Source organism: Anguilla anguilla, chromosome 10 (genome assembly GCF_013347855.1).
Source record: "Anguilla anguilla isolate fAngAng1 chromosome 10, fAngAng1.pri, whole genome shotgun sequence".
Taxonomy (NCBI): domain Eukaryota; kingdom Metazoa; phylum Chordata; class Actinopteri; order Anguilliformes; family Anguillidae; genus Anguilla; species Anguilla anguilla.
The window spans coordinates 19404261-19428280 of NC_049210.1; the positions used below are offsets into that span (position 1 = coordinate 19404261).

At 44.3% G+C, this 24020-nt stretch overlaps 1 protein-coding gene across 2 annotated transcripts in view; it reads left to right on the forward strand.

Annotated features, from left to right (window-relative positions):
* The window catches only part of stxbp1b (syntaxin binding protein 1b), a 31674-nt gene that overhangs the window by 1125 nt on the left and 6529 nt on the right, over positions 1 to 24020 (forward strand). For both annotated transcript variants that reach the window (XM_035436246.1, XM_035436247.1), the window contains exons 2-17: positions 15133 to 15182; positions 15708 to 15789; positions 15919 to 15995; positions 16439 to 16517; positions 16664 to 16767; positions 18329 to 18477; positions 19167 to 19251; positions 20164 to 20294; positions 20562 to 20669; positions 21140 to 21200; positions 21360 to 21425; positions 21890 to 21970; positions 22240 to 22378; positions 22476 to 22585; positions 22868 to 22969; positions 23068 to 23153. In XM_035436246.1, the coding sequence (XP_035292137.1) occupies positions 15133 to 15182; positions 15708 to 15789; positions 15919 to 15995; positions 16439 to 16517; positions 16664 to 16767; positions 18329 to 18477; positions 19167 to 19251; positions 20164 to 20294; positions 20562 to 20669; positions 21140 to 21200; positions 21360 to 21425; positions 21890 to 21970; positions 22240 to 22378; positions 22476 to 22585; positions 22868 to 22969; positions 23068 to 23153 (1510 nt within the window). The remainder of the gene's footprint in view (positions 1 to 15132; positions 15183 to 15707; positions 15790 to 15918; positions 15996 to 16438; positions 16518 to 16663; positions 16768 to 18328; positions 18478 to 19166; positions 19252 to 20163; positions 20295 to 20561; positions 20670 to 21139; positions 21201 to 21359; positions 21426 to 21889; positions 21971 to 22239; positions 22379 to 22475; positions 22586 to 22867; positions 22970 to 23067; positions 23154 to 24020) is intronic.

Here is a 24020-nt window from a genome sequence, read left to right on the forward strand (position 1 = left end):
AGCGTTGATAGTGTAGACCTAGTACGTATTTAACGCGCAGCCTGCATGCAGATTGTAATTTGTAGTTTAATTGTTAATAGATGTGATGCGATGGCACTGGTTGGGTGAGACCTCGCGCGCTTCGGTTAAATCTACAGACATTAATCTCCTCACCCACCAGCCAGGGATTAAGGGCGTCGTAGTGGCATGTAGGCTACTCTCTGTAAATATTCTATTCCAGTGTTGCAGTTGAGGCATTTTTTATTTTTCGCTTAATAATTCTTCCCATTCTGTCTATCTGACGTGGGTTTCATGAACATTGCAATTTACAGTCGTTGTATTTCTGTAAAATAGACCGCATGCACATTCTAACAACAGTGACTAAACCAACGGTACCAACGTATGCTATTTAGGCCCTACCTGTCATTTGCTATGAACTGTCATCATCGGTTTTCAGTATCTTGATTCAGTTTGCTATGTGTTGGTATTTGAGCATATGCAGCCACATAATCGTCGTGATAGATTAAATACATTTTCATGGGAAAGTACTGAGGACTTTTCTAGAACTGTTTGCGTGCCAAATGCATCACGCACTCAAACCAGTGTTTTACCGTTTAAATTCATGGCCAGGGTTGACACGGCTGTTTCCACTGAATTCCGAATACAGCAGCCCCGGATAACGTAAAACTACTGTTGGTTTTAGAGTTAAAACTGGCAAATTGTGCAGTAGTGTGGACTTGTTGCTCAATAGTTTTAAACGAGGAACCCCGGTAAAACAATACCATGTTGCTTATTTTTCGATTTTAGTCGTCTAAATATCCTGATGTATTGACTGAGACAATGTGTAAATGTAAAATTATATCCGTCGCCCCAGACAAGAGCGTCTGTTAGCCATTTAAGGTGTAAAATCATACATATGTGATTTGAATGTTCTCAATTGAGGATTAATCCTGATGTAACAATCACTACTGGTCATTGAAATCAATTGAGTTCAAGAACACTGACACTGACCAAGTAACCTACTCTTGAGGGTTAAAATCAATTTAATGTCTTTCATGTTCTTGAATATGCAACAGGAAATTCTACGCATCCACTGGGCATAACGGTTCTCCGCCCAGAGACTGTTGACATTAAAGGCTTCAGTGTAACCAATTGTTGCTCTTCTTTAGTACCGACGAACCAACTCTCAAAAACTGCTGCGCAGGCTATTGCGTAACCCCAAGTGTACGAAAAGTGGGTGTAGTTTATACAGACTTCAAGGCAATCATCAAATAACGCGATCTGCCTTTCATGGGTTTCATTCGGAAGATTGCATCCACTGTACGTGTGCGCCGTCGTGTGCTGCAGGATCTGTGCCTGCGTGAGAGTCTGCTTGAGTTTAGAGCACCACAGCGACTCCAACGCCCATCTGCATTCAGACGCAGGGATGCGACGTGCTTGCAGCAACCGCCCTATGTTAGACCTTCTCACACAACAAAATGCTTGCTGTATGTCACGCGCTGCCAGTTAGGATTAAACGTTTTGTCATTTGGATTGACAGCGTTATCTTCCCACTATGAATGAAATGTATTAAATTCGTACCAAATCATTTGAAGCAGTAGTACCCTCCCATTTACCCTTCGAAATAGTATATTCTGTACATTTTCAGACCCAACCTTTTAAAAGTTGTTGATTCAGTGTTTGATTTAAGATGTTAAAGGTTAAATGGAAAAGGAGCAATGAAGTGATTTGGACAGGTTATCAATGGCTTTAGTCTCTTCCAGCAAGTTAAATCAGGTATAACCCGATGGATGATGACAGTACCACTATATAATGGTATAATAAACCACTATATAAGAGGTATAATAATGTTTGATAGCAGCAAAAATAGCTGCTCACAGATGTGATGTTGAGATAAGGGCATAACTGACACATAGCTGACACAATTTATATATGTCAGAGAGTAAACACTACTATTTGGTTTTAGTCTGCTTTTTCTCTATGATTCCCTCTGATGGATCTAAGCAATTGTCACTTTGGAAGCTTTGACTGTTTCTGCCTGGTTCCGTTCTTCTCTAATTAAACAGTTTTGGGTCATAAAACCTTGACATCAAGCATCTGTCACAGCCTTTGTGTGAGAAACATAATATCAACATATTGCTTGGCTCTAATCAATGCTTTTCATGGTTACATTAACATCTTTTTATCTTCTTGGCTGTTTATAAAACAGGGCCCAAATCACTTGAATAGTCGAACTGTAATAAATTTAAATTGTTTGTGTGTGTGTTTGTCACAGTATCTATGTGGCCATGTGTGGATGTGGAAGAGCATGTGTGGGTTTGCATATGGGGTATTGATCTGCATTGATTAACTGCTTGGTCCAATCCATCACAACCAGAGGCAGGGCTGGAGTGCATGCTTTTTTGGGCTGATGCCACCTGCTCTTCTAAACCATTCAGAGTGGGCAAATGTGCTCCTTTAATTAATCATGGCTGTATTTTTATATTCTGCAAATAAGTTAGCCTGCACTTCAGGCATAGTTTGGTGCCCGAACGGCTTGACTATCAGTTGCCAATGAAGATTTCTATTAAATAATACCATTGAAGTTGAAATGCACATCTTAAAAAAATTGCATTAATATGCTTGCCAGAAACTCACATCTAGGATATCAGTTGTGATGGTAATTCATGTTACATGTTAGCCTTTGATACAGATGTAGATTTGAGACAGTAAGACCTCACTCATGGGTACTACAACGACTCACCGTGTAATTCAAATCTGAAACTCTGTTTACAAGACCTCTCCTTTAAGTGCTGCATCTCACTGCTGCTTCTCTGTGTGGGGATTTTCTGCCCGGCCCTCCCGACCAGACCACATGTCTAGCAGAAACAAGAGGATCAGTTCTGAAACATAAGCAGATTAGGAAGGCGCTGTGTCCTCCTGCAAGCGACAGACAGGAAGAGAAGCAAGAGCAGGGAGGGGGTGGAGAGGGACACCTTCGCCCGCGGCTTCGTTCAAAACGAGCACCTACAGCCTTCCCCCAATCCCTGCTCCACAGTCTTACACATGCATCGGCAAATCTGCCCCACCAACCTTATCCCATAGCAATATAAGGAAGAATATAATGGGCATGGGGTTATATTGGGTTTGGACGCTCACTTTGATTGAGCCAGCCGCGTTCCTACCGTGTGTTTTGGTGCAGGGGACGCAGGCGCACCGCATCGCCCGAAGCGTCCTGCAGACGCTCAGTGACAGACATCGGGTACCTCGCTGACCTTGCCACACTGGGGCCTGAGAGGTGGAACAGAGCAGTGAGCATGCTCTGACTCACAGATCACCACTCACCACGCCCCGCACCCCTCCTAACGCCCTGCATCTTTTCGCAAGATCGTTCTGCCTCAGAGCCCGAAACCCGGCCGGCCTTTAGACCAGTGCGCTGTTGTTCTCCTCTCTCTCCTTTGCTTTCGGCTCTTTTTCTATCTTTCTCATTCATCCCCTTTCTGGGGTGCTCCAGTTGCGGTAATTCGGCTTTTAAAAGCCATTTCTTGAAGGTCAGTTTTTTTGTTGTTACCTTCTCTTTCTTCGGAAAATCGATACGTGTAATGGCAAAACAGGAAAAGCATTTTTAAAGCCGTGGTATTCTGTTGCTATAAAAAAACATTGTATATAGCGCGCACGCAGTGTAGTGATTCAGACACTGATCCCTTCTGTCATTGGACAAAACAAACAAAAAAAAGACCCATCATAAAAATCATCAGATCTTATGGTTTTTTGTTTATGAGAAAGACCAGCAGGAGAGACACAAGGAGAGGAAAGATCATGAGATGAGTTACATACCAGGAGTGAAAGAATGAAATAAAACAGGACCAGGAAGATGGAATAGAAACAGAAGTGGAGAAAAGGAAAAGATAAGGAAAGATGAATGAAAGAAATACTTGAACTTGATTGAAAGTGATATGGCTCTCCAACCAGGTCTCCTTTCTTGTCACAGTTCATTTGCCAATATATATTGTGGGGCCCATACCAGAATTGCACAATGCAATTTCAGAGGAGGGCTCGCATTTGATGTCTTGAGTGCAGATGGATTTCTACCCTTGTCAGCCAGAAATCATCACACAAGTTCAACATAAAATGATCAAATAGTTGCAGGGTGACAGGTGACATGAGCATAGGAGTGGTGGAGTTTAAATCACTACAGAGAAAGGACAGCCAGCTCTGGTCATGAAGAGCTTTGGGGTATGCAGGTATGCTATTTTGATTGTTTCTGTAACACCATCCCTGGCCTCCTGGCTGCAGATTGGCTGCTGATTATGAGTTGAAAGCAAAAACCAGCAGGGCCTATGGCCCTCCTTGGCCAATTGCCATCAGAATTTCCCATTTAGTTATCTACTCCATTGACCAGTCATGTCCTAGCAGCCCAGTTTTTAGGCCTGGTTGATGTTCTAAATCAGTGGTGCCCAATCATTTACCATGGAGGGCCAAGAGTATGCAGGTTTTCATTTCAACCAATCACTTCGCCTGCTGTTTTTGCAAATTAGTTTCCTCTTCCCTGGTTGACGGTCTGTTAATTAGTCGATTGGCTGGAATGGAAACCTGCATTCTCTCACCCCTCCATGGCACATGATTAGACACCACTGTTGTAGATTCTCTGGAATAGCCTCCCTGTATCTTATATTCAGATAGTTTCAGATCTGTAAAGTTCCCCAAAAATGGAAAGATGAATGAAAGAAATACTTGAACTTGATTGAAAGTGATATGGCTCTCCAACCAGGTCTGCTTTCTTGTCACAGTTCATTTGCCAATATATATTGTGGGGCCCATACCAGAATTGCACAATGCAATTTCAGGGGAGGGCTCGCATTTGATCTCTTGAGTGCAGATGGATTTCTACCCTTGTCAGCCAGAAATCATCACACAAGTTCAACATAAAATGATCAAATAGTTGCAGGGTGACAGGTGACATGAGCATAGCAGTGGTGGAGTTTAAATCACCATAGAGAAAGGACAGACAGCTCTGGTCATGAAGAGCTTTGGGGTATGCAGGTATGCTATTTTGATTGTTTCTGTAACACCATCCCTGGCCTCCTGGCTGCAGATTGGCTGCTGATTATGAGTTGAAAAACAAGCCTATGGCCCTCCTTGGCCAATTGCCATCAGAATTTCCCATTTAGTTATCTACTCCATTGACCAGTCATGTCCTAGCAGCCCAGTTTTTAGGCCTGGTTCATGTTCTAAATCAGTGGTGCCCAATCATTTACCATGGAGGGCCAAGAGTATGCAGGTTTTCATTTCAACCAATCACTTCGCCTGCTGTTTTTGCAAATTAGTTTCCTCTTCCCTGGTTGACGGTCTGTTAATTAGTCGATTGGCTGGAATGGAAACCTGCATACTCTCACCCCTCCATGGCACATGATTAGACACCACTCTTCTATGGATTCTCTGGAATAGCCTCCCTGTATCTTATATTCAGATGGTTTCAGATCTGTAAAGTTCCCCAAAATAGACTCATTTTATAACATGAATTTGCAAGACATTGTGTCAGTGAATTTCTGAACCAGAGAGAGAGCCATTTTTTTCCAAGATATGATGTAGGTTCTTCAGAACCACTGCTCCTTCTAGCCCAGATATTCTTCACTGGCAGCCATCTTTTAATGGAAGTTTCAGTGTAAGAGCGCTTCTCTTACACATAATCTTTGTTCGTTTAAGTCATTATTTGGGTCCAGTGAAAGGAGAGGAGACGGAGGTGTGGATTTCGCTCCCTCTCTCTGAAGTGAGTAGACTAGAATACAAAGCTTCTCATTTTTCTTGTACACCCTGTGCACAAGATGCTTCACAAATACATTAAGAATGAAAACAAAGGCTAACGATTAAAACTAAATCTGACTCTATCAGACATTGAGGGTCTGGATTTGAGGCTAGTGTCTGGTTTCAAGTTTTTAGACTGGGGACTTTCCTGTTAGAGTACCTAGCACCGTAGGTATTGGGACCCTATTGTATTTTTTCCTGCCTCTTTCACTGCTGCACCCAGACAAAATATAAAAAATGTTAAATGTGTTTGAAGTGGGCATCACCAGACTGCACTGTAGAGCTCTGAAACGAGGTACATACACAGTATGTATGTCTGCATGCTGAACAGTATGAATCTTGTATATTGGTTTGCACAAGACTTGCCTACACATCATTTTGGGACTATAAGTGATCACATTGGCAAAATTCCTTTTTTTTTGCTGGCTCAACATGGCTGGTGCATGTAATGGAGTGAGATAGGACACGTGTGTGTGGTTTCTTCCCCCATAGCTTCATTTGATGTCTGCATAGTAAGCTTTATTCACCATTTTCATTAACTCAGTGTTGTACTCCCACACTCCCACGTCACTCCCCTGCTCACTACCCTCCACTGGCTGCCTGTTATAGCTCGCATCAAATTTAAAACATTGGTCCTAGCATACCAGGCAGTCAAGGAATCAGCCCCAGCATACCTCCACAAGATATTCAAGCCAGCCAGACCCCTCCGTTCTGCTACCTCAGGACGCCTGGCACCTCCCCCTCTTCGCACCTGCGCTTCCCGAACATGTCTCCTGTCTGTTCTGGCCCCACGATGGTGGAATGACCTCCCCGTGGAGGTCAGAACAGCTGAGACACTGACCCACATCAAGCGACGACTGAAGACTCACCTCTTCAGGCTGCACCTCTCCCCATCCCTCCCTACCTCCCTGTAAATGACTGTAAGCTAAGGGTTGTAACTCGGTAGCTGTTTTGTAGGTGACTTAGTTAATGCACCTGTCTTAACTACTGCTTGTATTTTTGCATAGACTGTTGCTGTCCTCGTTTGTGTTAGTGTTAAACAGTTTAACCTTCAGGGTCCAAGTTGAACTATGCAGTTGTTCCCTGCATTTAGACCGGTACTTCTCTCTAGGGTTTTCGTCATACTTGTTCCTGATTATGGTTATACACTTTGTTGTATGTCGCTCTGGATAAGAGCGTCTGCCAAATGCCTGTAATGTAATGTATTAGTGTGCACGGTGTGTCTTGCAGTTAACTGGTTGATTGGAATGTTCCTAGGTGTTACTAATTGTGGGTCTATTTAAGATCAGCTGTGCTGACTTATTGAGTCATCTTTTTTGCCGTTAGGTTTGGGCAGTATGGTAGCAAAGCGTTGGCTTGCTTTGCTTAAACTGTCAAAATAAATTTGATGCAAATGCCTTGGTCGTATGTAAAGTCTCTGTGCCTGCATGTAAATAAATTGTTCAAACCAATTTTTTTTAAGTGTCAAAACAATTTAGATAAATGTTCTATATGTTAAATCTCGGTGTCTGCATCTCCAGCTTGTTTGTAAACTATTTTATATATACTTCAGCTTTTATATATACTTCAGCAACTTCATACTTTTATACTTCTGGTCATTTTTGAAGTCTTTGGTTGTTTAAAGTATCCAATGGATTTGTGACAGTGCAATACTCCCGTTATTAGCATTTATCCCAGATAGTGACTGACTCTGATGTGGTGCCAGACCAGTGGAAACAATATACAAATAGCTGTCTAGCATATAACTGCATGAACAGCATTTCCTGTAAGTGCTTTCCACTTAACGTTGCCTGTGGGCATGCTGCCTCGTGATGTTTTTAAAAAGCCTCATCTGGCCATACTGCAGACATGACTCTATTGCAATATTGACTTCACCTCCTTCGGGCCATATAATGGCATGTCGTTTGAAACATGCGTCGGAGATCTATCTGCTACACTCTTCCTGTTGGCATAATCAAGAGGCCACAGCATGCATCATGACCTTTGACTTTTGACTCACATAGGAAGGGAGTGAAAAGAGACAGGATAGAGATAAGCGAAAGGGAGGGGAGTCAGAGAGAGACACGAAGAAACCATAGTGGTATGAGGAGAGAGGAGGGCGCTTTCTAAAGAAACCATGCAAAACCCTGCCTCTCCAAGATGAGCTCGGACAGTATTTCTCCTGCTGTTGCTCTGGTATTTTTTTATTTTGGATGGTTTGCATTATGAGAGGGACAGCTGTGGTTATATAAGGAAACAGCTGCCTGGGTTGTGCAAGCATGCAAGCAAACTCTAACCTGCTTTTTGGCTGGTTTCGTTCTGTTTCACTGGGGATATAAACTCAAGAGGCCCATTGCATCTCCTCACTGCTCACCTACTGTGAGGACCCAGCACAGCTGATATCAATAAACAAGCACAATTAGCACCTCTGAGAATCTAGCATTTGATAACTAATGCATTATTTTTCATGGACAAATTCCAGGCTATTTATATAGCTCAACAACACATGTTGCCAATTTACACAGCTGGATTTTAAATGGAAGACATTCAGGTCAGGAACAGCAGTAACATGCCAGGGAAGAAAGCCTAGAACCTCCCAGTGACAAGCCAGAATTTCTTGACCAGCTGTTGCTGTTTATATACACTTGGTATTTGTTCGTTTCTTTTAGGGTGATGCACAGTGCGAAATGAATTAAATTTCACCGTCGGATTAAAAAACAATCAAAGCACGACAGTGTGTTTTTAACATTATATTGTGAATAAGCGACGCGGATGAAATGTGCAGATGAAGTTCGGTCAGGAAATTTGTGCTGCAGCCAATCATTTGTCGGCTTCAGAAACCACATGTTCTCATACTCAACCAATCACATACACGAATCACTGCATGCTCTCATACTCTACCTATCACATGCACTTATATCTAATGTGCCAACAGTCAGACCTCTCCAGTGCTGCTCATTGCCTGTGATGCTTGCTGCTGCCCTCAGAATTTTTGCTCACCCTCTATCGCCTTAGCTTTCTTGGATCTGCTTCTGTATACTGGAGGGGGGGGGGGGGAGGGGGGTTGGTATTTCACCTGTTTAGTGGGGAAGATGTATCGTGATCCCTGGTTGATAGGTTAGTGTGTAGAATCCATCCGGCAACAAACCAAGAATAGTTACTTTGATATTCATTGAAATATTTGATCTAAATTTGCGAGTTGTCCTGACTGAACTAATATAGGTTAGGGATCTGGGGAATAAGAAATATAGGCCCTAGTACTTTTTTTTCTCTTTTTTACATTAATAATTTAATCCTGTAGAACGGCAGTGGCTGGTTAGAATGTGGGACACAGATGGACGTGTTAGTGAAGGTGTAGCTTGATAAAGCCAGTCTGTTCGTCTTCCCTTTGTGTTTACTTACTTGCGATGGATGAAGATGCCCACGAATAACCTGCAGGAAACCCGCTAGCAGAGGTTTTGTGGGAGCGAAGCACTAGAAACTAATGTGTCCAGCCCGTTTCTTAAAGAGCAGTGGTTGTACTGTAAATCCTGGTGGTCTGAGGTGGCCGACTGTGCTTGACGTTCTTGTTGTTCTGGAGAAGGTGAAAGCCATGAGTAGAGAATAGGACATTCTGCAAGATTCTGTCCATCTCTGTAATTTGTAATTTATTGGTTTATTTGACTGGGTCTGTGCAAATTAATAACATTTCTGTAAATGTGCCAGAGTTAGCCTGGTAGGCTAATTGTCATCTGTAGTCAGTGGGTATACATGTCTTTGGACTGTGGGAGGAACCCTCCGTGGAGAGGCCTGACCTTCCTGTCTGGGTCCCGGCCCCTCAGCCCCCCCTTGGTCCCTCCCCCTTCCTCGGAGCAGAGGTCTGGCTCTGTATGTAATGGCATTGTGCTTGAGTGCAGAGGGGGGAGGGCCCTTCATCCATCAAAATAGTGTTTACTTCACCTCTGCCGCCGTACTGTCTGCATCACATTGCACCTCCCGCTCCATTAGGACTGGATGATAAGGTTTCCTGTTCTTGCTCTGAGACTCTTTTGATCTGGGGTTCGCTATAACTGACCATGCGTTGGACAACTGGACACACACACAGTGGCTTACTGTGAGCCGTCCCTCCTGTCTCTGCATTGCCTTCAGTAGCATAATAATTAGAATCTAATCCAGTGCATCATTCAGCACTGGCAGTACAGATAACCAATCGCTGCTTCAGTTTTGACAAAGGCAGTTCTATGAATGTGTGGCTTTACCCTTTAGTGAGATATGAGCAGTTATCCCATGAGAGAGAAAAAATTCTGAAACGTGGACACAACTCCAGCACGTGCCCAGCTCGTCTTTCAGAGAAGCGATTGATTGGGGACGGAACGTTCCTTTTAACACTGTGAAGCTGTTCAAAAACATGTATGGTGGGGCATAGGGATGGATGGGATCTAGCTATTAGGGAACATTAGGGAGTTGTCAGTGTCAATAGTTTTGCTATCATAGAGCTCCATGAAGCCCCTGTGTGTCCTCTCTACACCAGCTGCCTGGTCAAAGAGGAGGGCTCCCACCCACTTATACCCACTCTAACCAGTCCCCACCTGTCAAATCTGGTCTGTGTGGTGGCATGTCAACTCATGTCCCGTTTTTAAGTCTTAGCCCTGTGTTTCGAACCTAGGACGCACATCCCCTCTTTCAGTGAGTGCGTGTCTCTTCCATTTTTGTGCAGACGTGCACGTTTGCGCTCATGTGCGAGCGTGCGCGTGGACGCCCGCATGCCTGCACGCCCGGTGGGTGCAGATTGGGCAGGAGGGTGGTAATCCCCTGGCCTAGATGGCACCGTGCCCCCTGCCCCTCGGGCAAAGGCTGAGGCAGGCTCTTATCGTTCACTCCAAAGCTCCTTTCCTGTTTTTGTTGCTGACATTTATGTCATCCGCACTGGAGGTAATCCCAGTTAATCCCATTGAGTAATTGGATACACAGTTAACAGTACTGAAAAAAAGCTATTATTAGCCTCCTGCCCCCACTGAATCTGTTGTTGTTGCAGTTATTCTGTGTCGCTCTGTGTTTTGATATGCGTGCAGGGGCCTATTTTAATCACACACCAGAACGTGCCGGAAAGGAAACGCTCAGGGCTAAGACTATTGAATGCATTCAGTTTAGCTTCTGTTTCAGCAGGCTTTCATATGGAAATTAACGAGGAACCGAGCATATTACCAGAACGGTTGTTGGATTCTTACCGAAATTGCCTCAGTAGTTCCCAGTTGTGTAAATAGAGGTTGCCTGTGGAACACATGGCACGATGGGATTCCGCTCAGCATTTATAAATTAAAAAAAACAAAAAACAAATATCCTTTATAGCTAAGTTGAAAGTGAAGAGATCGCTCTGTTGTTACCCTTAGCATTGGTGACATCAGTCCTGTCTAATAGCCTTTAACTAGCTGACCCAACTTTGGTAATTAAAACTATGGTTAGTGTCTGTGTGCATCATGGCATGCAGATCTGGAGCCTCATTTATTAAAATGTTCTTTTAAACCTAAAAATCATTTCCCCCAAGTTGTACATATGCTTGATTTATACAGATGAGACCGAAAAAAGTTGATTACTTTGCTTTAAATTGGTGCATCTGTGTCTTACAAACCTGTAATATATATATCTCAAATTAATTTCAATTTGAACCCACTTGAACTTGCTTTACAATTACCCCGTCTTGTGAACGTGACCAGTAACAGCAATTCTCCTCCTAATAACGTTGCATTTCAACATTTTGAACATAGCAAGCTCCGACCGTCAAATAAATGTTATTCTTAAAGCGTGCACACAGTCCTCTTTGGAGACTCGCACACAGCCCTCAAACATGCACTACCGCCACATAACCAGCAGGTAACTCATTTACGTCTATTATAAACCTTCCAGAGAGGTATTATCGTATCCACATCAAAGTGGGATTTTATAAATAACTATGCCAGGTTTTCTGGGTAAGCAACTATTTATGATACAATGTAATCATAATACCATTTTATAAATGAGGCACCTGGACTTGGAAATTCAAGGTGGCAGACTCTAACCAGAAATGTTTTTGTTTTTGTTGTGCTATAAATTAAAAAATAAATGCAAACTGCTGTGCTCTCTAAATGTTGCCATCAAGATAGTAAACCCTCTGCTCATATAGGTCTGCTGGCTTGTGCTGCAAAGTTACAGTGTAATGTTTGTATGATTGTATCATACAATGTGTGTGAAAGGAGGATCCTGCCTCATGCCACAGGATTTCCAGTGACATCACTTCCTGTGGCACAGAGGCAGGTGGGCCGACTGGCAGGTCCAGAAATAGCAGAACCTCTGACATAAGAGGATTTGAGATTTGAGAAAAGTATGCCCCGTGATTGTTGTGCTGCTTACAATCCTGCTGATAGTTTATACAGATATATATTTGTGTGTGTGTGTGTGTATATATAGATAAAATCTCCCATGTCCTAATCTTTCTATCTTCTCCCAGCTCTTAGGCCCACAGGGGAGTGGGATTTTGTAGGAAGCCTGGTGTACACCATTAGAATCAGACTGGTGGACTTATCACCATGCAATATAAAAGATTATCTTATAATGCTGGGTGTTCTCCTCTCTGCTTAGCTCTCTGGACTCAAGACATCTGAGTCGTCCCACCAATATAACACTGCTAAAGTGAATCGAACTGAATTCTTATCCTGCAGGATCAACGTTCTGATGTCAGAGAGAAAGGAGCATCACGCCCTGTGCCTGTTGTTTGTGTAGAGTATTACTTTGGTAGATGCTCTCTCTCAGCCAGTACGGCTTAAGATAGATGAGTGACGCATGTCTTGCAGGACACACAGGTATAAGCAAAAACACACAAAAATGTATCCTATTACAAGTTACACAATGGAAATACTTCACAAGTACAGTACAAAAGTAGTTCATAGTAGTAGTAGAGATGTACTGTAGGTTAATATCAGGTAGCAGGTGGAAAAATCACACAAAAAAGAGGTGAGCACCATAAACGTAATGTCACTGCATAGAATGTGCCTGACAAAGAACAATTACAGTACATAAAATAAACTGTGGAACAGTGCTTCAAAAGGGTCCTGTTCCCTGGCAATGGACTCTAAAATCCTGTAGTCAAAATGTGCAAATGTGCTTATAGTCAGTTAATGTGGCTGCTGGGTGGCCTATTCCCCAGTGAATGGACAAGCTACATGGTCTAGTGTCGAATCTAGACAGTGCCAGTGCCAGCTGTGAATGGCGCACATCTCAGGGCAATGCACATTTGGCGTTAGCATTACACCAGTAACCCTCGCGGGTTGATTAGGTGCCCACGAGTCCACCTGTTGAGCTGACCATGACATGTCTTCCTCTGACTCACAAGCCTGGCTAGCAAACTGTGGTGTGAGAAGATGTGCTTCGGAGGATAGGAAGTGATGTCAGCGGGAGTGGAGGTTGCAGCAAAGAAAGCTGACAAATTTGATTGAGCATTGCAAATGGATGAGAGAAAGGGGGAACTCACTTGAGAAATTGAAAGTAAAACTAACTTTAATGTGTTTCAAGTAAGAGTTGCAAACAGTTTCACTGTTGCTCAAATTGAACCAGAAAGTTCTGTGTCCAGGATGTCTGTAAGAGAAAGAACTATTCCAGCTATCTCTGGCTGTCTAACTCAGCAGATGAATGCCTCTCTCTCTCTGTAGAGCAGAGCTCAGAACAGTTCAGATGAACAAACCAAATTTTCAGTTACAGTTCATTCTGGAATATCTCCCAACTTGATTTTTGCCTTTGTTTAAAGACTGTGTGCCACTGGAGCCTATCCCAGCATACATTGGATGAGAGGCAGGAACACACCCTGGACAGGTTGCCTGTCTATCGCAGGGCGCACACACCATTAAAAACTACATAAACTCACAAGTAAATGTTGGAACCAGAACAGGCATCAAAGCAAGCGTACCTTTATTTAAAACCTAGGACTGTGCGTTTTATTTGTAGTTCAATATAGGAGCAATTAGCTCATTTTTTTTCTCTTTTTATATCATTGGTTGGCTCCTGGCACAATGTGCTGAGAGAGAATAACTTCATTTGAATCCAATTTGAAGTCCAAAACGAGATGTCTTGCTCTACCAAGCTTGCTCAACATCAGTAAATTATTACCATGAGTGGAAAAAATTTGTTTTGATCGAAACACCAAAACATTATTTGCAGCTAATCCTGCTATTTTATCCTGCTTATGTCACAAAAGTGTCATGAAATTATTAATGACATGCATTTATTGTGGTGGCATATTATGGCAAAAATAGTAATTTCTATAAGAATGCAAGTGCATTAGTGTAAAATGCCCTGCTTTCCAAAGACGCAGCATTCCATGGGCTAGCGTGACCACTGCATGAACCACTGGGAGATGAATGAGGAGACCATCACCTTTTAAATGATTACACCGGTATCACCTCCATACATTAGAAGGGCTTATGTAAAATGTGTATAGGCGCAACTGACACAGCAGCGGGCGATGATGTAAACTGATGAGTGATGGCATATTTAATGTGAGAGATCCATTTTCATCACAGTCCCACTGCACCACACCATACCTCACCCCTGTCTAACACAGGAAGTATTGGCTCCTCAGTCACACCAGTGGGCACTTGTACAGCACTCTGTTTTCTATTGCTTTGCATGTACAGGATAGAATGGTTTTCTGCACTTTAAAAAACAATCTTTTCAAACCAGAATCACACAGTATTGTGTTATAACCACAGACAGACAGGAGAAAGGTCATAGCAGAGTAAATGGATGAAGGGTGGATGCTCTTCATCTCTGCAATCTGCGTCACTAATTACATCTGCGAGGAGTCTGGAGCAGGGTGACACCTCTGTCAACGCCTCTCTCACTGAGATGCGCCAGATGTCCTCTGCAGAGTCAGCGCAGTCACATGTCTCCAGTGTTCTACATGACCTTGGCGTCAACAGAAATTAGAATCCATAATGGAAAATAAGGCAGTTATTCTGTCTTAGAGAATTTTGTCAAACCTCAACCACAATAAAGATATTTTACAGAACTTCAAGAAATGTGGACTACTGAATTTTTATTTTTTTTGCCTTTTTGATTGTAATTTGTGATTAATGTGTTCTTTTACCAGTAATGGTAATTGAGTGACATTAGAATTCCAAGTGAATTCCTATGTACAAAAATATGCACAATGTCATAACTGTGTGCATGCATACAAAAATATCAGCAACCATGAATAAAACTATGTCATAAATGTGATGTGTTTAAAATCAGAAATTTTGTACGTGAGCTATTTGCTGTTTGTCATCTCTCTTGCATTGTAAGTTCTTCTGGAAATGCTGTCTGCTAAATAAATTCTATATAATGCAATACAAACCGCATCACAGTACAATGAAGTTTGACTGAGTTCCATTACGTTCACAGAGATTATGAATGAAGTCATCAAGAAGGTGAAAAAGAAGGGGGAATGGAAGGTATGAATCTCAATATTCCATCCCATCAGTTCCTACTAACATGCACTGTCCTGTAACATGGTGACACACCTGAATGTGAATGTTCAAATGCTGAACTTCAAGTCAATTTTAATATACAGAATTTATCAACTGAAAGTAAATGCAGATGCATCTACTCAAAAGTATCTGGAAATGAAGAATGTCTGTACTGGGTGTTAATAAATAAAGTTGTCTTTGCTGAAGGGGCAAGTAAATGATGCTGTCTGTGCTGACTGTTTCATTAAATCAAGCCATTGTTACTGAAAGTACAGGTGAAATAATTTGTCTGTTCTCAAAGTGTCAGTGAATGAAGCTGTTTACTGAAGCTCCTTTCCTCCGTCCATTTCCCTTTCCCTGTTAAATGTGCTTGTCCTCTCCCCACTTCCACCCATCTTGCTTCTCTGTTCTTTTCCCTTTTCCCCTCAACTTCCATCTTCTCTTCTCCTGTCTTTCCTGAATTGTCCCTCCCATCTTTCTTGTTCCTTCCGTTTCCATTGTGGCTCCCAGGTTCTGATAGTGGATCAGCTCAGCATGAGGATGCTTTCGTCTTGCTGCAAGATGACAGACATCATGACAGAGGGCATCACCAGTGAGTCACATCAGCACCGGAACCCCCGTAGACACAGCATTGATACCGCTGACCCAATAGCATGCACCCCGACTTTGATAAACTCTATCGAAGCACCTCTAACCTGCTCTCTGTCTTCCTCTTCTCCAGTTGTTGAAGACATTAAAAAACGGCGTGAGCCACTGCCCAGTCTGGAGGCAATTTATCTCATCACTCCATCTGACGAGGTACATTCTCTAATAGCCTTGTGCATGCAGTTGCAATTCATCTTGAAATTAGATGGTCCTTTGTCTTTAAAAAGTGATGCATGTGAAAATGTTTAAATAAATGCACCTTTTTATAATCTCGGTTTAAGTATATTTTCTGGAGTTGGGTTATTCTCTGGGATATTCTCCACCCTTACTGCAGAATGCACATACATACACACACACACACACACACACACAGACACACACACACACACACACACACACACACAAACCCACTTACGCTTGCACACACAGACACATACTCAACCATATATATACATACAGGTGCATATGCGTACACATGCACACGAACACACATACATACAGGCACACTCACACACACACACAGATGCTGTCATTGTGGCTGCCACAACACTCCTTCTTCTCACTCACTGCTTCCCTCCCTCTGTCCCACGCTCCAGTCTGTGCAGGCACTGATCTCAGACTTCAGAGACCCACAGTCACCCCAATACCGAGGGGCCCACGTCTTCTTCACTGACTGTGAGTAGCTGTGTTTGCACTTCTGTTTGCATCACAAGTCACTCCGAATAAGAGCATCTGCTAAATCCCTGTAATGCACAGTAAAGAGCACTGTGTTCCTGTGTCCAGTGCCATATTGAGATGATCTTGCCCCACCATGTCCACAGCATGTCCGGACCCCCTATTCAAGGACTTGGTGAAATCCCGTGCCTCCAAGACCATCAAGACACTGACCGAGATCAACATCGCCTTCCTGCCCTATGAGTCACAGGTGAGATTCCCCCCCACCCCACCCCTTTGCAGAGATGCACAGTGGTACAGTCCTACAGGGTTACAGTATCCTGTGAGGAAAGGAGAGTGAGATCAAACCATGGGGGTAGGGTAGGTACACGGAAAAGGTGAATGGGGGGAGGGCAGGTGCAGGAGTAACCACAGTCAGCGAGCCCCGTCTGTTTCCTCATGGAATGTTTGAGAACGGCTTTATCTGGGGTGGTTGGGGACGGAGAAGCACAAACATGACCCACAATCCTCCACTCCCGCCCTCTATAATTAATCCAAGCTGTGACGCTGCTGTGCACTGCCTACTAAATCTCCTAATCCCCCCCCCCCCCCCCCGCGCGTCATTGGGTGGCAGGATATCAACACACTGGCCTGTCCAATTGGAGGCAAGAGGGACTGAGTGGCAGGAGGTAACCTCTGTTACCATGTGACCTTGGACAGATGGGCCTGGGTGGGAGAAGGAAAGAAAGAGAGAGAGGAACCAGGAAAGAAGAGATGTGAGGGAGGACAGGGACAGAAATTATGATACACTGTGCTGTTGGGGTTAAGTTGCTAACCCCGTAAAAAAGGTTGCGGGTTTCATTCAGTTGGATGCAGCTGCTGTGCCTCTTGAGCGAGGCACTCAACCCAAAGTGTTTCATAATCATGGATACGTACGTACAAGAAAAAGCTACACGATTTTCCCCGGTTAAGTGAAACAGTCATCGTAACAGATCGCAAGAGAAAATTCGGAGACGTTTCTGGTTCACCTCGTGCATTTGTAAATGTAGAGCAGAGCTGGCGTGGATACAGCCGCACTACTGAGCGGTTAATACCGTGAAAGAGGATTATGCCGCGCGGGCTGGATTATGGACGGCGCGCGGTTACGGCCTCGCTACTCGGCCCTGTCAGCGCGCTCTTCTCTCGTCGTGCTAAATGTGTTCACGCACGTATTTCCTGAAATTGCAGCACATCCATCTTTGTTGATGGGTAGATACAGCACCTTTATTATCTCCAGTCATTCGTGCTAATGCCCTACACAGTTCAGTAAGTCCGTGCGCTCATTTGACCCCTCTCTAATACGTATATATCACGGTCTGGGTTAGTGTACCTATTTGTCAACTGTTGAGGTCTTACTGTTTAGGATAAAGCCCTTATGTGTGATAAATTATCCAACAGCAGCGCTGGTGTAGTGAACAGATTAATACAGTCACTGGGTCAGTGTCCACAGAGTTCATCGCTTGGCCCACTCAGGATGGATGGTCTACGGTATACTCTGAGCTGGGACCATAGACCCGCTACAGTGCTAGCTGCTAACACTGAGTTTCTGTATTAATGCATTTGATACCTGTGCATTAATGTTGCATGCTTGTGTTTGGGTGGATTGTGCTGCGTGTTTTAATCAAGGGCCAGAGAATGTTTGCTAATGGAGGCCCATGTGATCCTGTGTTAAATTAAGGCCGGGTTATGGCCCAGCTGATATCAATGTTAATAGAAGCCCAGATGACGCCGGTGTTAATGTCAGCCCAGGTGTTAATGTTAGCGTTGAGTCCATTGCTCCTCCCCATTCCCAGGTGTACTCCCTGGACAGCGCAGACGTCTTCCAGAGCTTCTACAGCCCCTACAAGGCCCAGCAGAAGAACCCGGCCATGGAGCGGCTAGCGGAGCAGCTGGCCACGTTGTGCGCCACCCTGAAGGAGTACCCTGCCGTGCGATACCGCGGGTGAGAAGCAGGGGGCCCTGTAGCAGCGAGGGGCAGGGGGGCGCGGTCAACAGTCACACGCTTCACCGTCTCCTGCTCCCCCGCGCTGTCTTACACTGCCTCATCAGCTCATACCAGCTGCTGTTGCCTCAGTTTCCCAGAATGCACTACTTTTTCATACATCCACTCATCAGCTCAACACAGTGGGCACTGTGGCATCAGTTTCAGAGAATGCATGGATATGCTATCATACACCCACCTATTTGTCTGGCCACACCTCCTCACCCCTTCAGTTCCCCTCTCATTATATTTTTTGTGCACCCTGGAAAGAGAGCGGAAAATACTGTTAAGTGATCAAATATCATACAACCATAGGAGGTATTTCCAGTTATTCAAATGTATTAAAAGTAGGCAATGTTAAAAGGACCAAATGCAAATAATCATTCATATTTGTACTTGAAATGTCATTGAAAAACAGTGACAAATATTAATCTCATTTTAATACGGTTAGCTGTTGAGGCGGATCACTGGGTAGGACTGTTGCCTTAGGCTTGCTCCTGTGGGGGTTTAGGCTCGGGTTGTCTGTAAAGCGTATTGTGACAACTGTTGTAAAATACGCTATACAAATAAAATTTGATTGATTGATTGATTGATAGGATGCCATTGCCACATTTCTGACTCTTTCTGTCTGTCTGTCTGTCTGTGGCCAGTGAGTACAAGGACAATGCAACTTTGGCTCAGTTGCTCCAGGACAAGCTGGATGCATACAAGGCTGATGATCCCACCATGGGAGAGGTAAAGTGGGAGTTGGGGCTAGGGGAGGGGGTGTTGAGGAGGGGTTTCAGCCCTGGTTACAGGGAAAAGCACCTCTGGAATAGAGAAGAACAGAACTGCTGAGAAAAAAAGTAAATCGAGAAAAATAAAGTAAAGAGAGTGAAGAAGAGCAAACAAAATGATACACTGGGGTGTAAATGATCAATTCTCTGTCAGGCTGTTTGCTGTGGTCACACTTAATGGCATCGGTGATGACACTGTTTTAGCCATCTAGTTGAATGAGCCCATAAGTCATGGGAGGTCAAATGGAGGTCAAATCCCCAGATGTACAGTACTCTTGCAAGAGAAAGTCAGTGGAAGATTTGGTTTGAGGTTGCCGAAAACCTGGCTGCTAGGTTGCTGGTATGGAAGATGCTGTTTCCCTCTTGGAACTCATTTGGATTGTTACTGGGTCATTTGCACCTCTCCTGAACATCCTGGGAAACAATACCGAATTAAAATGAACCCTTTTCTGGTTTACTAGATCGAGAACTACAAAGGGCTTAATTTTAATCCAGTATTCCTACCAGCTTGAAAACTCATTGAAAACATAAATATACCCATCATTGTTTAATAATTATATATAATTATCGTGTTCTAAATTGAATAAATGCTTGTAATGTTTCTTGCGTGCATTAGAGGGCTTGTGATAGAGAAGGAATTTGACAGCAGATGGCTAGGGATGTCTATAATTAAAAATAGCAATCTTTGTTTTTTGTTGCTTAATTGTCTAGCTGCGTCTTAATTTTATAGTAAATTAAATTGCATAATTTAATTGTCTAGCTTAGCGCATCCTGTGCTTAAGAGATCCCACCGAATGAAACGTGCTTACATCCCCACTCTCCTTCCTCTACCTATCCTCCCCTCTTTTCTCTTCCCCCCATCCTTCTCCAGGGTCCAGACAAGGCGCGCTCTCAGCTGATCATCCTGGACCGGGCATTCGACCCGGTGTCCCCCATCCTGCACGAGCTCACGTTCCAGGCCATGGGCTACGACCTGCTGCCCATCGAGAACGACGTCTACAAGTAAGCCTCCCATCTCTGGGCTAATGGCGTAGCTTAGCTTCATACATAGCTTCCCCAGAGAAGTGAAACTTATAACTGATATTAATACTATCTGGAGAAGTGAATCTTAGAACTGGTGTTAAGATATGAATACTGTACGTTCAGAAGTGTGACTTCAGAAGCCTGTACTCCGGTCGGCAGGCCGATTCCGGGGAAGTCTCCCATTCCCATCCCCTTGCTTAATTGCCCCCCTCCCCTTTCCCCCCGATCCCGCTACCCATGTCCCAGGTATGAGACCAGTGGAATGGGAGATTCCCGGGAGAAGGAGGTTCTGCTGGATGAGGACGATGACCTCTGGATGACCCTGCGACACAAGCACATCGCAGAAGTGTCCCAGTGAGTTTTGCGGTTCCCTTGGTAACAGAGACTGAGCTGACCCTTGTTACCGACACCAACCCAGTGACATAGTTATATGCCCCACCCCTCTCCTTACATTGCACACCCTCTAAGTGCACTGTAAAATGTACTACACTCTCACTGCAGTGCTCACACTCACTACACTGCACACTCTCACTGCACAGCACATCATGCACGGTATACTGTACTGTACATTTTCTCATTGCTCTGTTCATTTCATCACTGGACTTTACACTTATCACACGGCCCCCCTTCAATGCATTATTCACACACCGCACCATGCTCAAAATGTGACTGACTTTAATGTGTGTGTAGTACCATTATGCAACCAACTTTTACTAACCAAATTTCTTTCTCTCTCCCCCACTTCCACACACACACACACACGCACACACACACACACACACACACACACACACACACACACACACATACACACGAACGCACAGGGCTGTGACTCGCTCCCTGAAGGAGTTCTCTGCCAGCAAAAGGATGACAACTGGAGATAAAGTAAGAAACTTTTAAAGCATCCTTAACCTCAATATGAATGCCAACATGGTGTGGGCAAGCTAACCTCCGTGTGAGAAAGTGGACATCTGTTCGTTAGAGCTGAACGGCTCTCTCTCTCTCTGAGTGAACTGACCATCTGTCCGTCACTGTGTGCCATAGACTACCATGAGAGACCTGTCTCAGATGCTGAAGAAGATGCCGCAGTATCAGAAAGAGCTTAGCAAGGTAAGTACACATCAGATGTTTATAGGGCTGCGGGTTTGAATCCAAGATAGGACACTGTCATTTCAGTCATGAGCAAGATACTTACCCTGAGCTGCTTTAAATGTATCAAGATAATAATATAAGCTTAACTGTAAAATAACGCCAGCTTAGGAAACAAGTAATGTAGTAATGTCACAATAAGACATGTGCATTCAACTATATCACCTGCCCCCTGGCACCTGTAGCATTAACCACCATGTTTAAGCTTTAGCCAGATGTATGATTCTAAATTACTTATTTAACCACAATAAATTGTTTTTTCTTTTACTATACTTATATGTACACATGGGTATTTCTCCACCTGTGTGTACATGTCAATGTCTGTTAAGCACTTTGTGCTGACTCAGTCAGAAAACGTGCTATATAAATCTGAATGACTTGACTTGACTTGACCTGACATGTTTCCGCTCATTTCTCCCCACCAGTACTCCACCCACCTCCACCTAGCGGAGGACTGCATGAAGCACTACCAGGGCACTGTGGACAAGCTGTGCCGTGTTGAGCAGGTAACTACACCTCTCTAGTGACCGCCCGCTCAGCATATCTTTCAGGAATTGGAGCTAAACTATGAGTCAGAATTTGTGCATGGCAGGCCCACACACTTGTAAATGTGTTGTGAGGAACTGTTCATATTAGGCCAGAAGTGGGCGTCACTCGGTTAACCAAAAGGTGATCACAGGCTTTAGTCAGGGCAGACTGGCCTTTTATCTGTCATATCTGCCTCTTCCGTGACCTCCTGCACTCCTCCACACCCTACCCCCCCCCCTCACCCCAGGACCTCGCCATGGGCACAGACGCTGAGGGCGAGAAGATCAAGGACCCCATGAGGGCCATCGTCCCCATCCTGCTGGACCCCAACGTCACCACCCACGACAAAATCCGCATCATCCTGCTCTACATCTTCCTGAAGAACGGTGAGGGAGACCCAACACGCTCTCTTTCTCTCTTTCACGTATAGAATGTAATGCGTACGTGTGTAAATACGTGTGCGTGTGTGTGTGTGTGCGCCAGGGATCACAGAGGAGAATCTGAACAAGCTGATCCAGCATGCGCAGATCCCCCCAGAGGACAGTGAGATCATCACTAACATGGCTCACCTGGGAGTGCCCATCATCTCAGACGTGAGTGCGCCGCCACGCCTTTATCACCGTGGGTCCATTTAGAAAGGCAGATGGACAGATGACATATGAAATGAAAAAGGTCGAAAATAATGTGTATATTTACTTTCTACATCGTTTCACTCTCTCCTTTTTGTTCCCCTTCCCTTTTTTCTCTGCCCTCTATCTCCCTCCCTCTTTTTCCCTCTGCCACTTTCTTTCATTCTCTCTTCCTCTCTCCCCTCCTCCCTCTCCTTCCTTCACTCTCACCCTTCTCTCTTTTCCCTCCTTTCTCTCTCCCTGCAGTCCACCCTGCGTCGTGGTAAGAAACAGGACCGTAAGGAGCGTGTCAGCGAGCAGACTTACCAGCTCTCCCGATGGACCCCGCTGGTCAAGGACATTATGGAGGCAAGCTATGCCCCTCCCCCTCCCCACATGGCCCCTCCCCTTTTCTTCTGGCCCAACCGTGCTTGGACTCCCTCTGACCCCATGTCTCTGTTCTACAGGATGCCATTGAGGACAAACTGGACACCAAACAATACCCCTACATCTCAACACGGTCCTCCGCCTCCTTCAGCACCACAGCTGTCAGGTACTGCCCAGGCACACGCACACACAAACACACGCACACCCTCACGCACGCCTATACACATATGCATCCCAAACACTAGTTTCTCAGGGTAGCCTTTCCTGGTCTTGTGTGTATACATGAAACAACTCCAATAGCTAGCTGATAATCATGGATCAAATTTAATGTCATCAAAAATTATCTCGAACCAGTGCTGCATCTTGAAATTATCTCGAACTCAGTGCTATCACATACTAAGGTTAAGGAAACACAGTATGTTGTGATCACCAGCCAAGGCTAGAGACATACAGTTCAGACAGCACCATAAAAGTCTGAGGACACAATTCATACAATACTAGCTACTGAGAATGAGGCACAGTGTTCAACACACTATCAAGCCTTGCTAGTGTCTAGCTAGCAGAGGGCCAATGGCCCAACACCAGTCAACAATAACAACGTAACACTGACCTAAACAGGAACTACATAAAGGATTAAGCAGATGCACTCCCAAACACTCACAAGCTATGTTTGTGATTATGAAATAATTTCTGACACCAAATTAGCATAACCAATCCCAGACAAGCCCCCATTTGTTATGCCTAGGCCATTAACCTTTCCCTAACACTAGGCCCTTGTTTTCAGAGTAGAGGTGAGCCCAAACTAGATTTGCCTAGACTTGTATATACGTATATGTTTGTGAGTTAGGTTAGATCCTAACCAGTCAGAAATCACACAAAAGCACACACACACATACAAATGCATAGACATACAGTACACATATGCATCTTTAGGGCAGGCAGGCAGGCAGGGACGTGCACGTGCACACACACACACTCACACACGCACATCCAAAGGTTATGGATCAATAGCCATTAGTGTGGAGACTCAGCT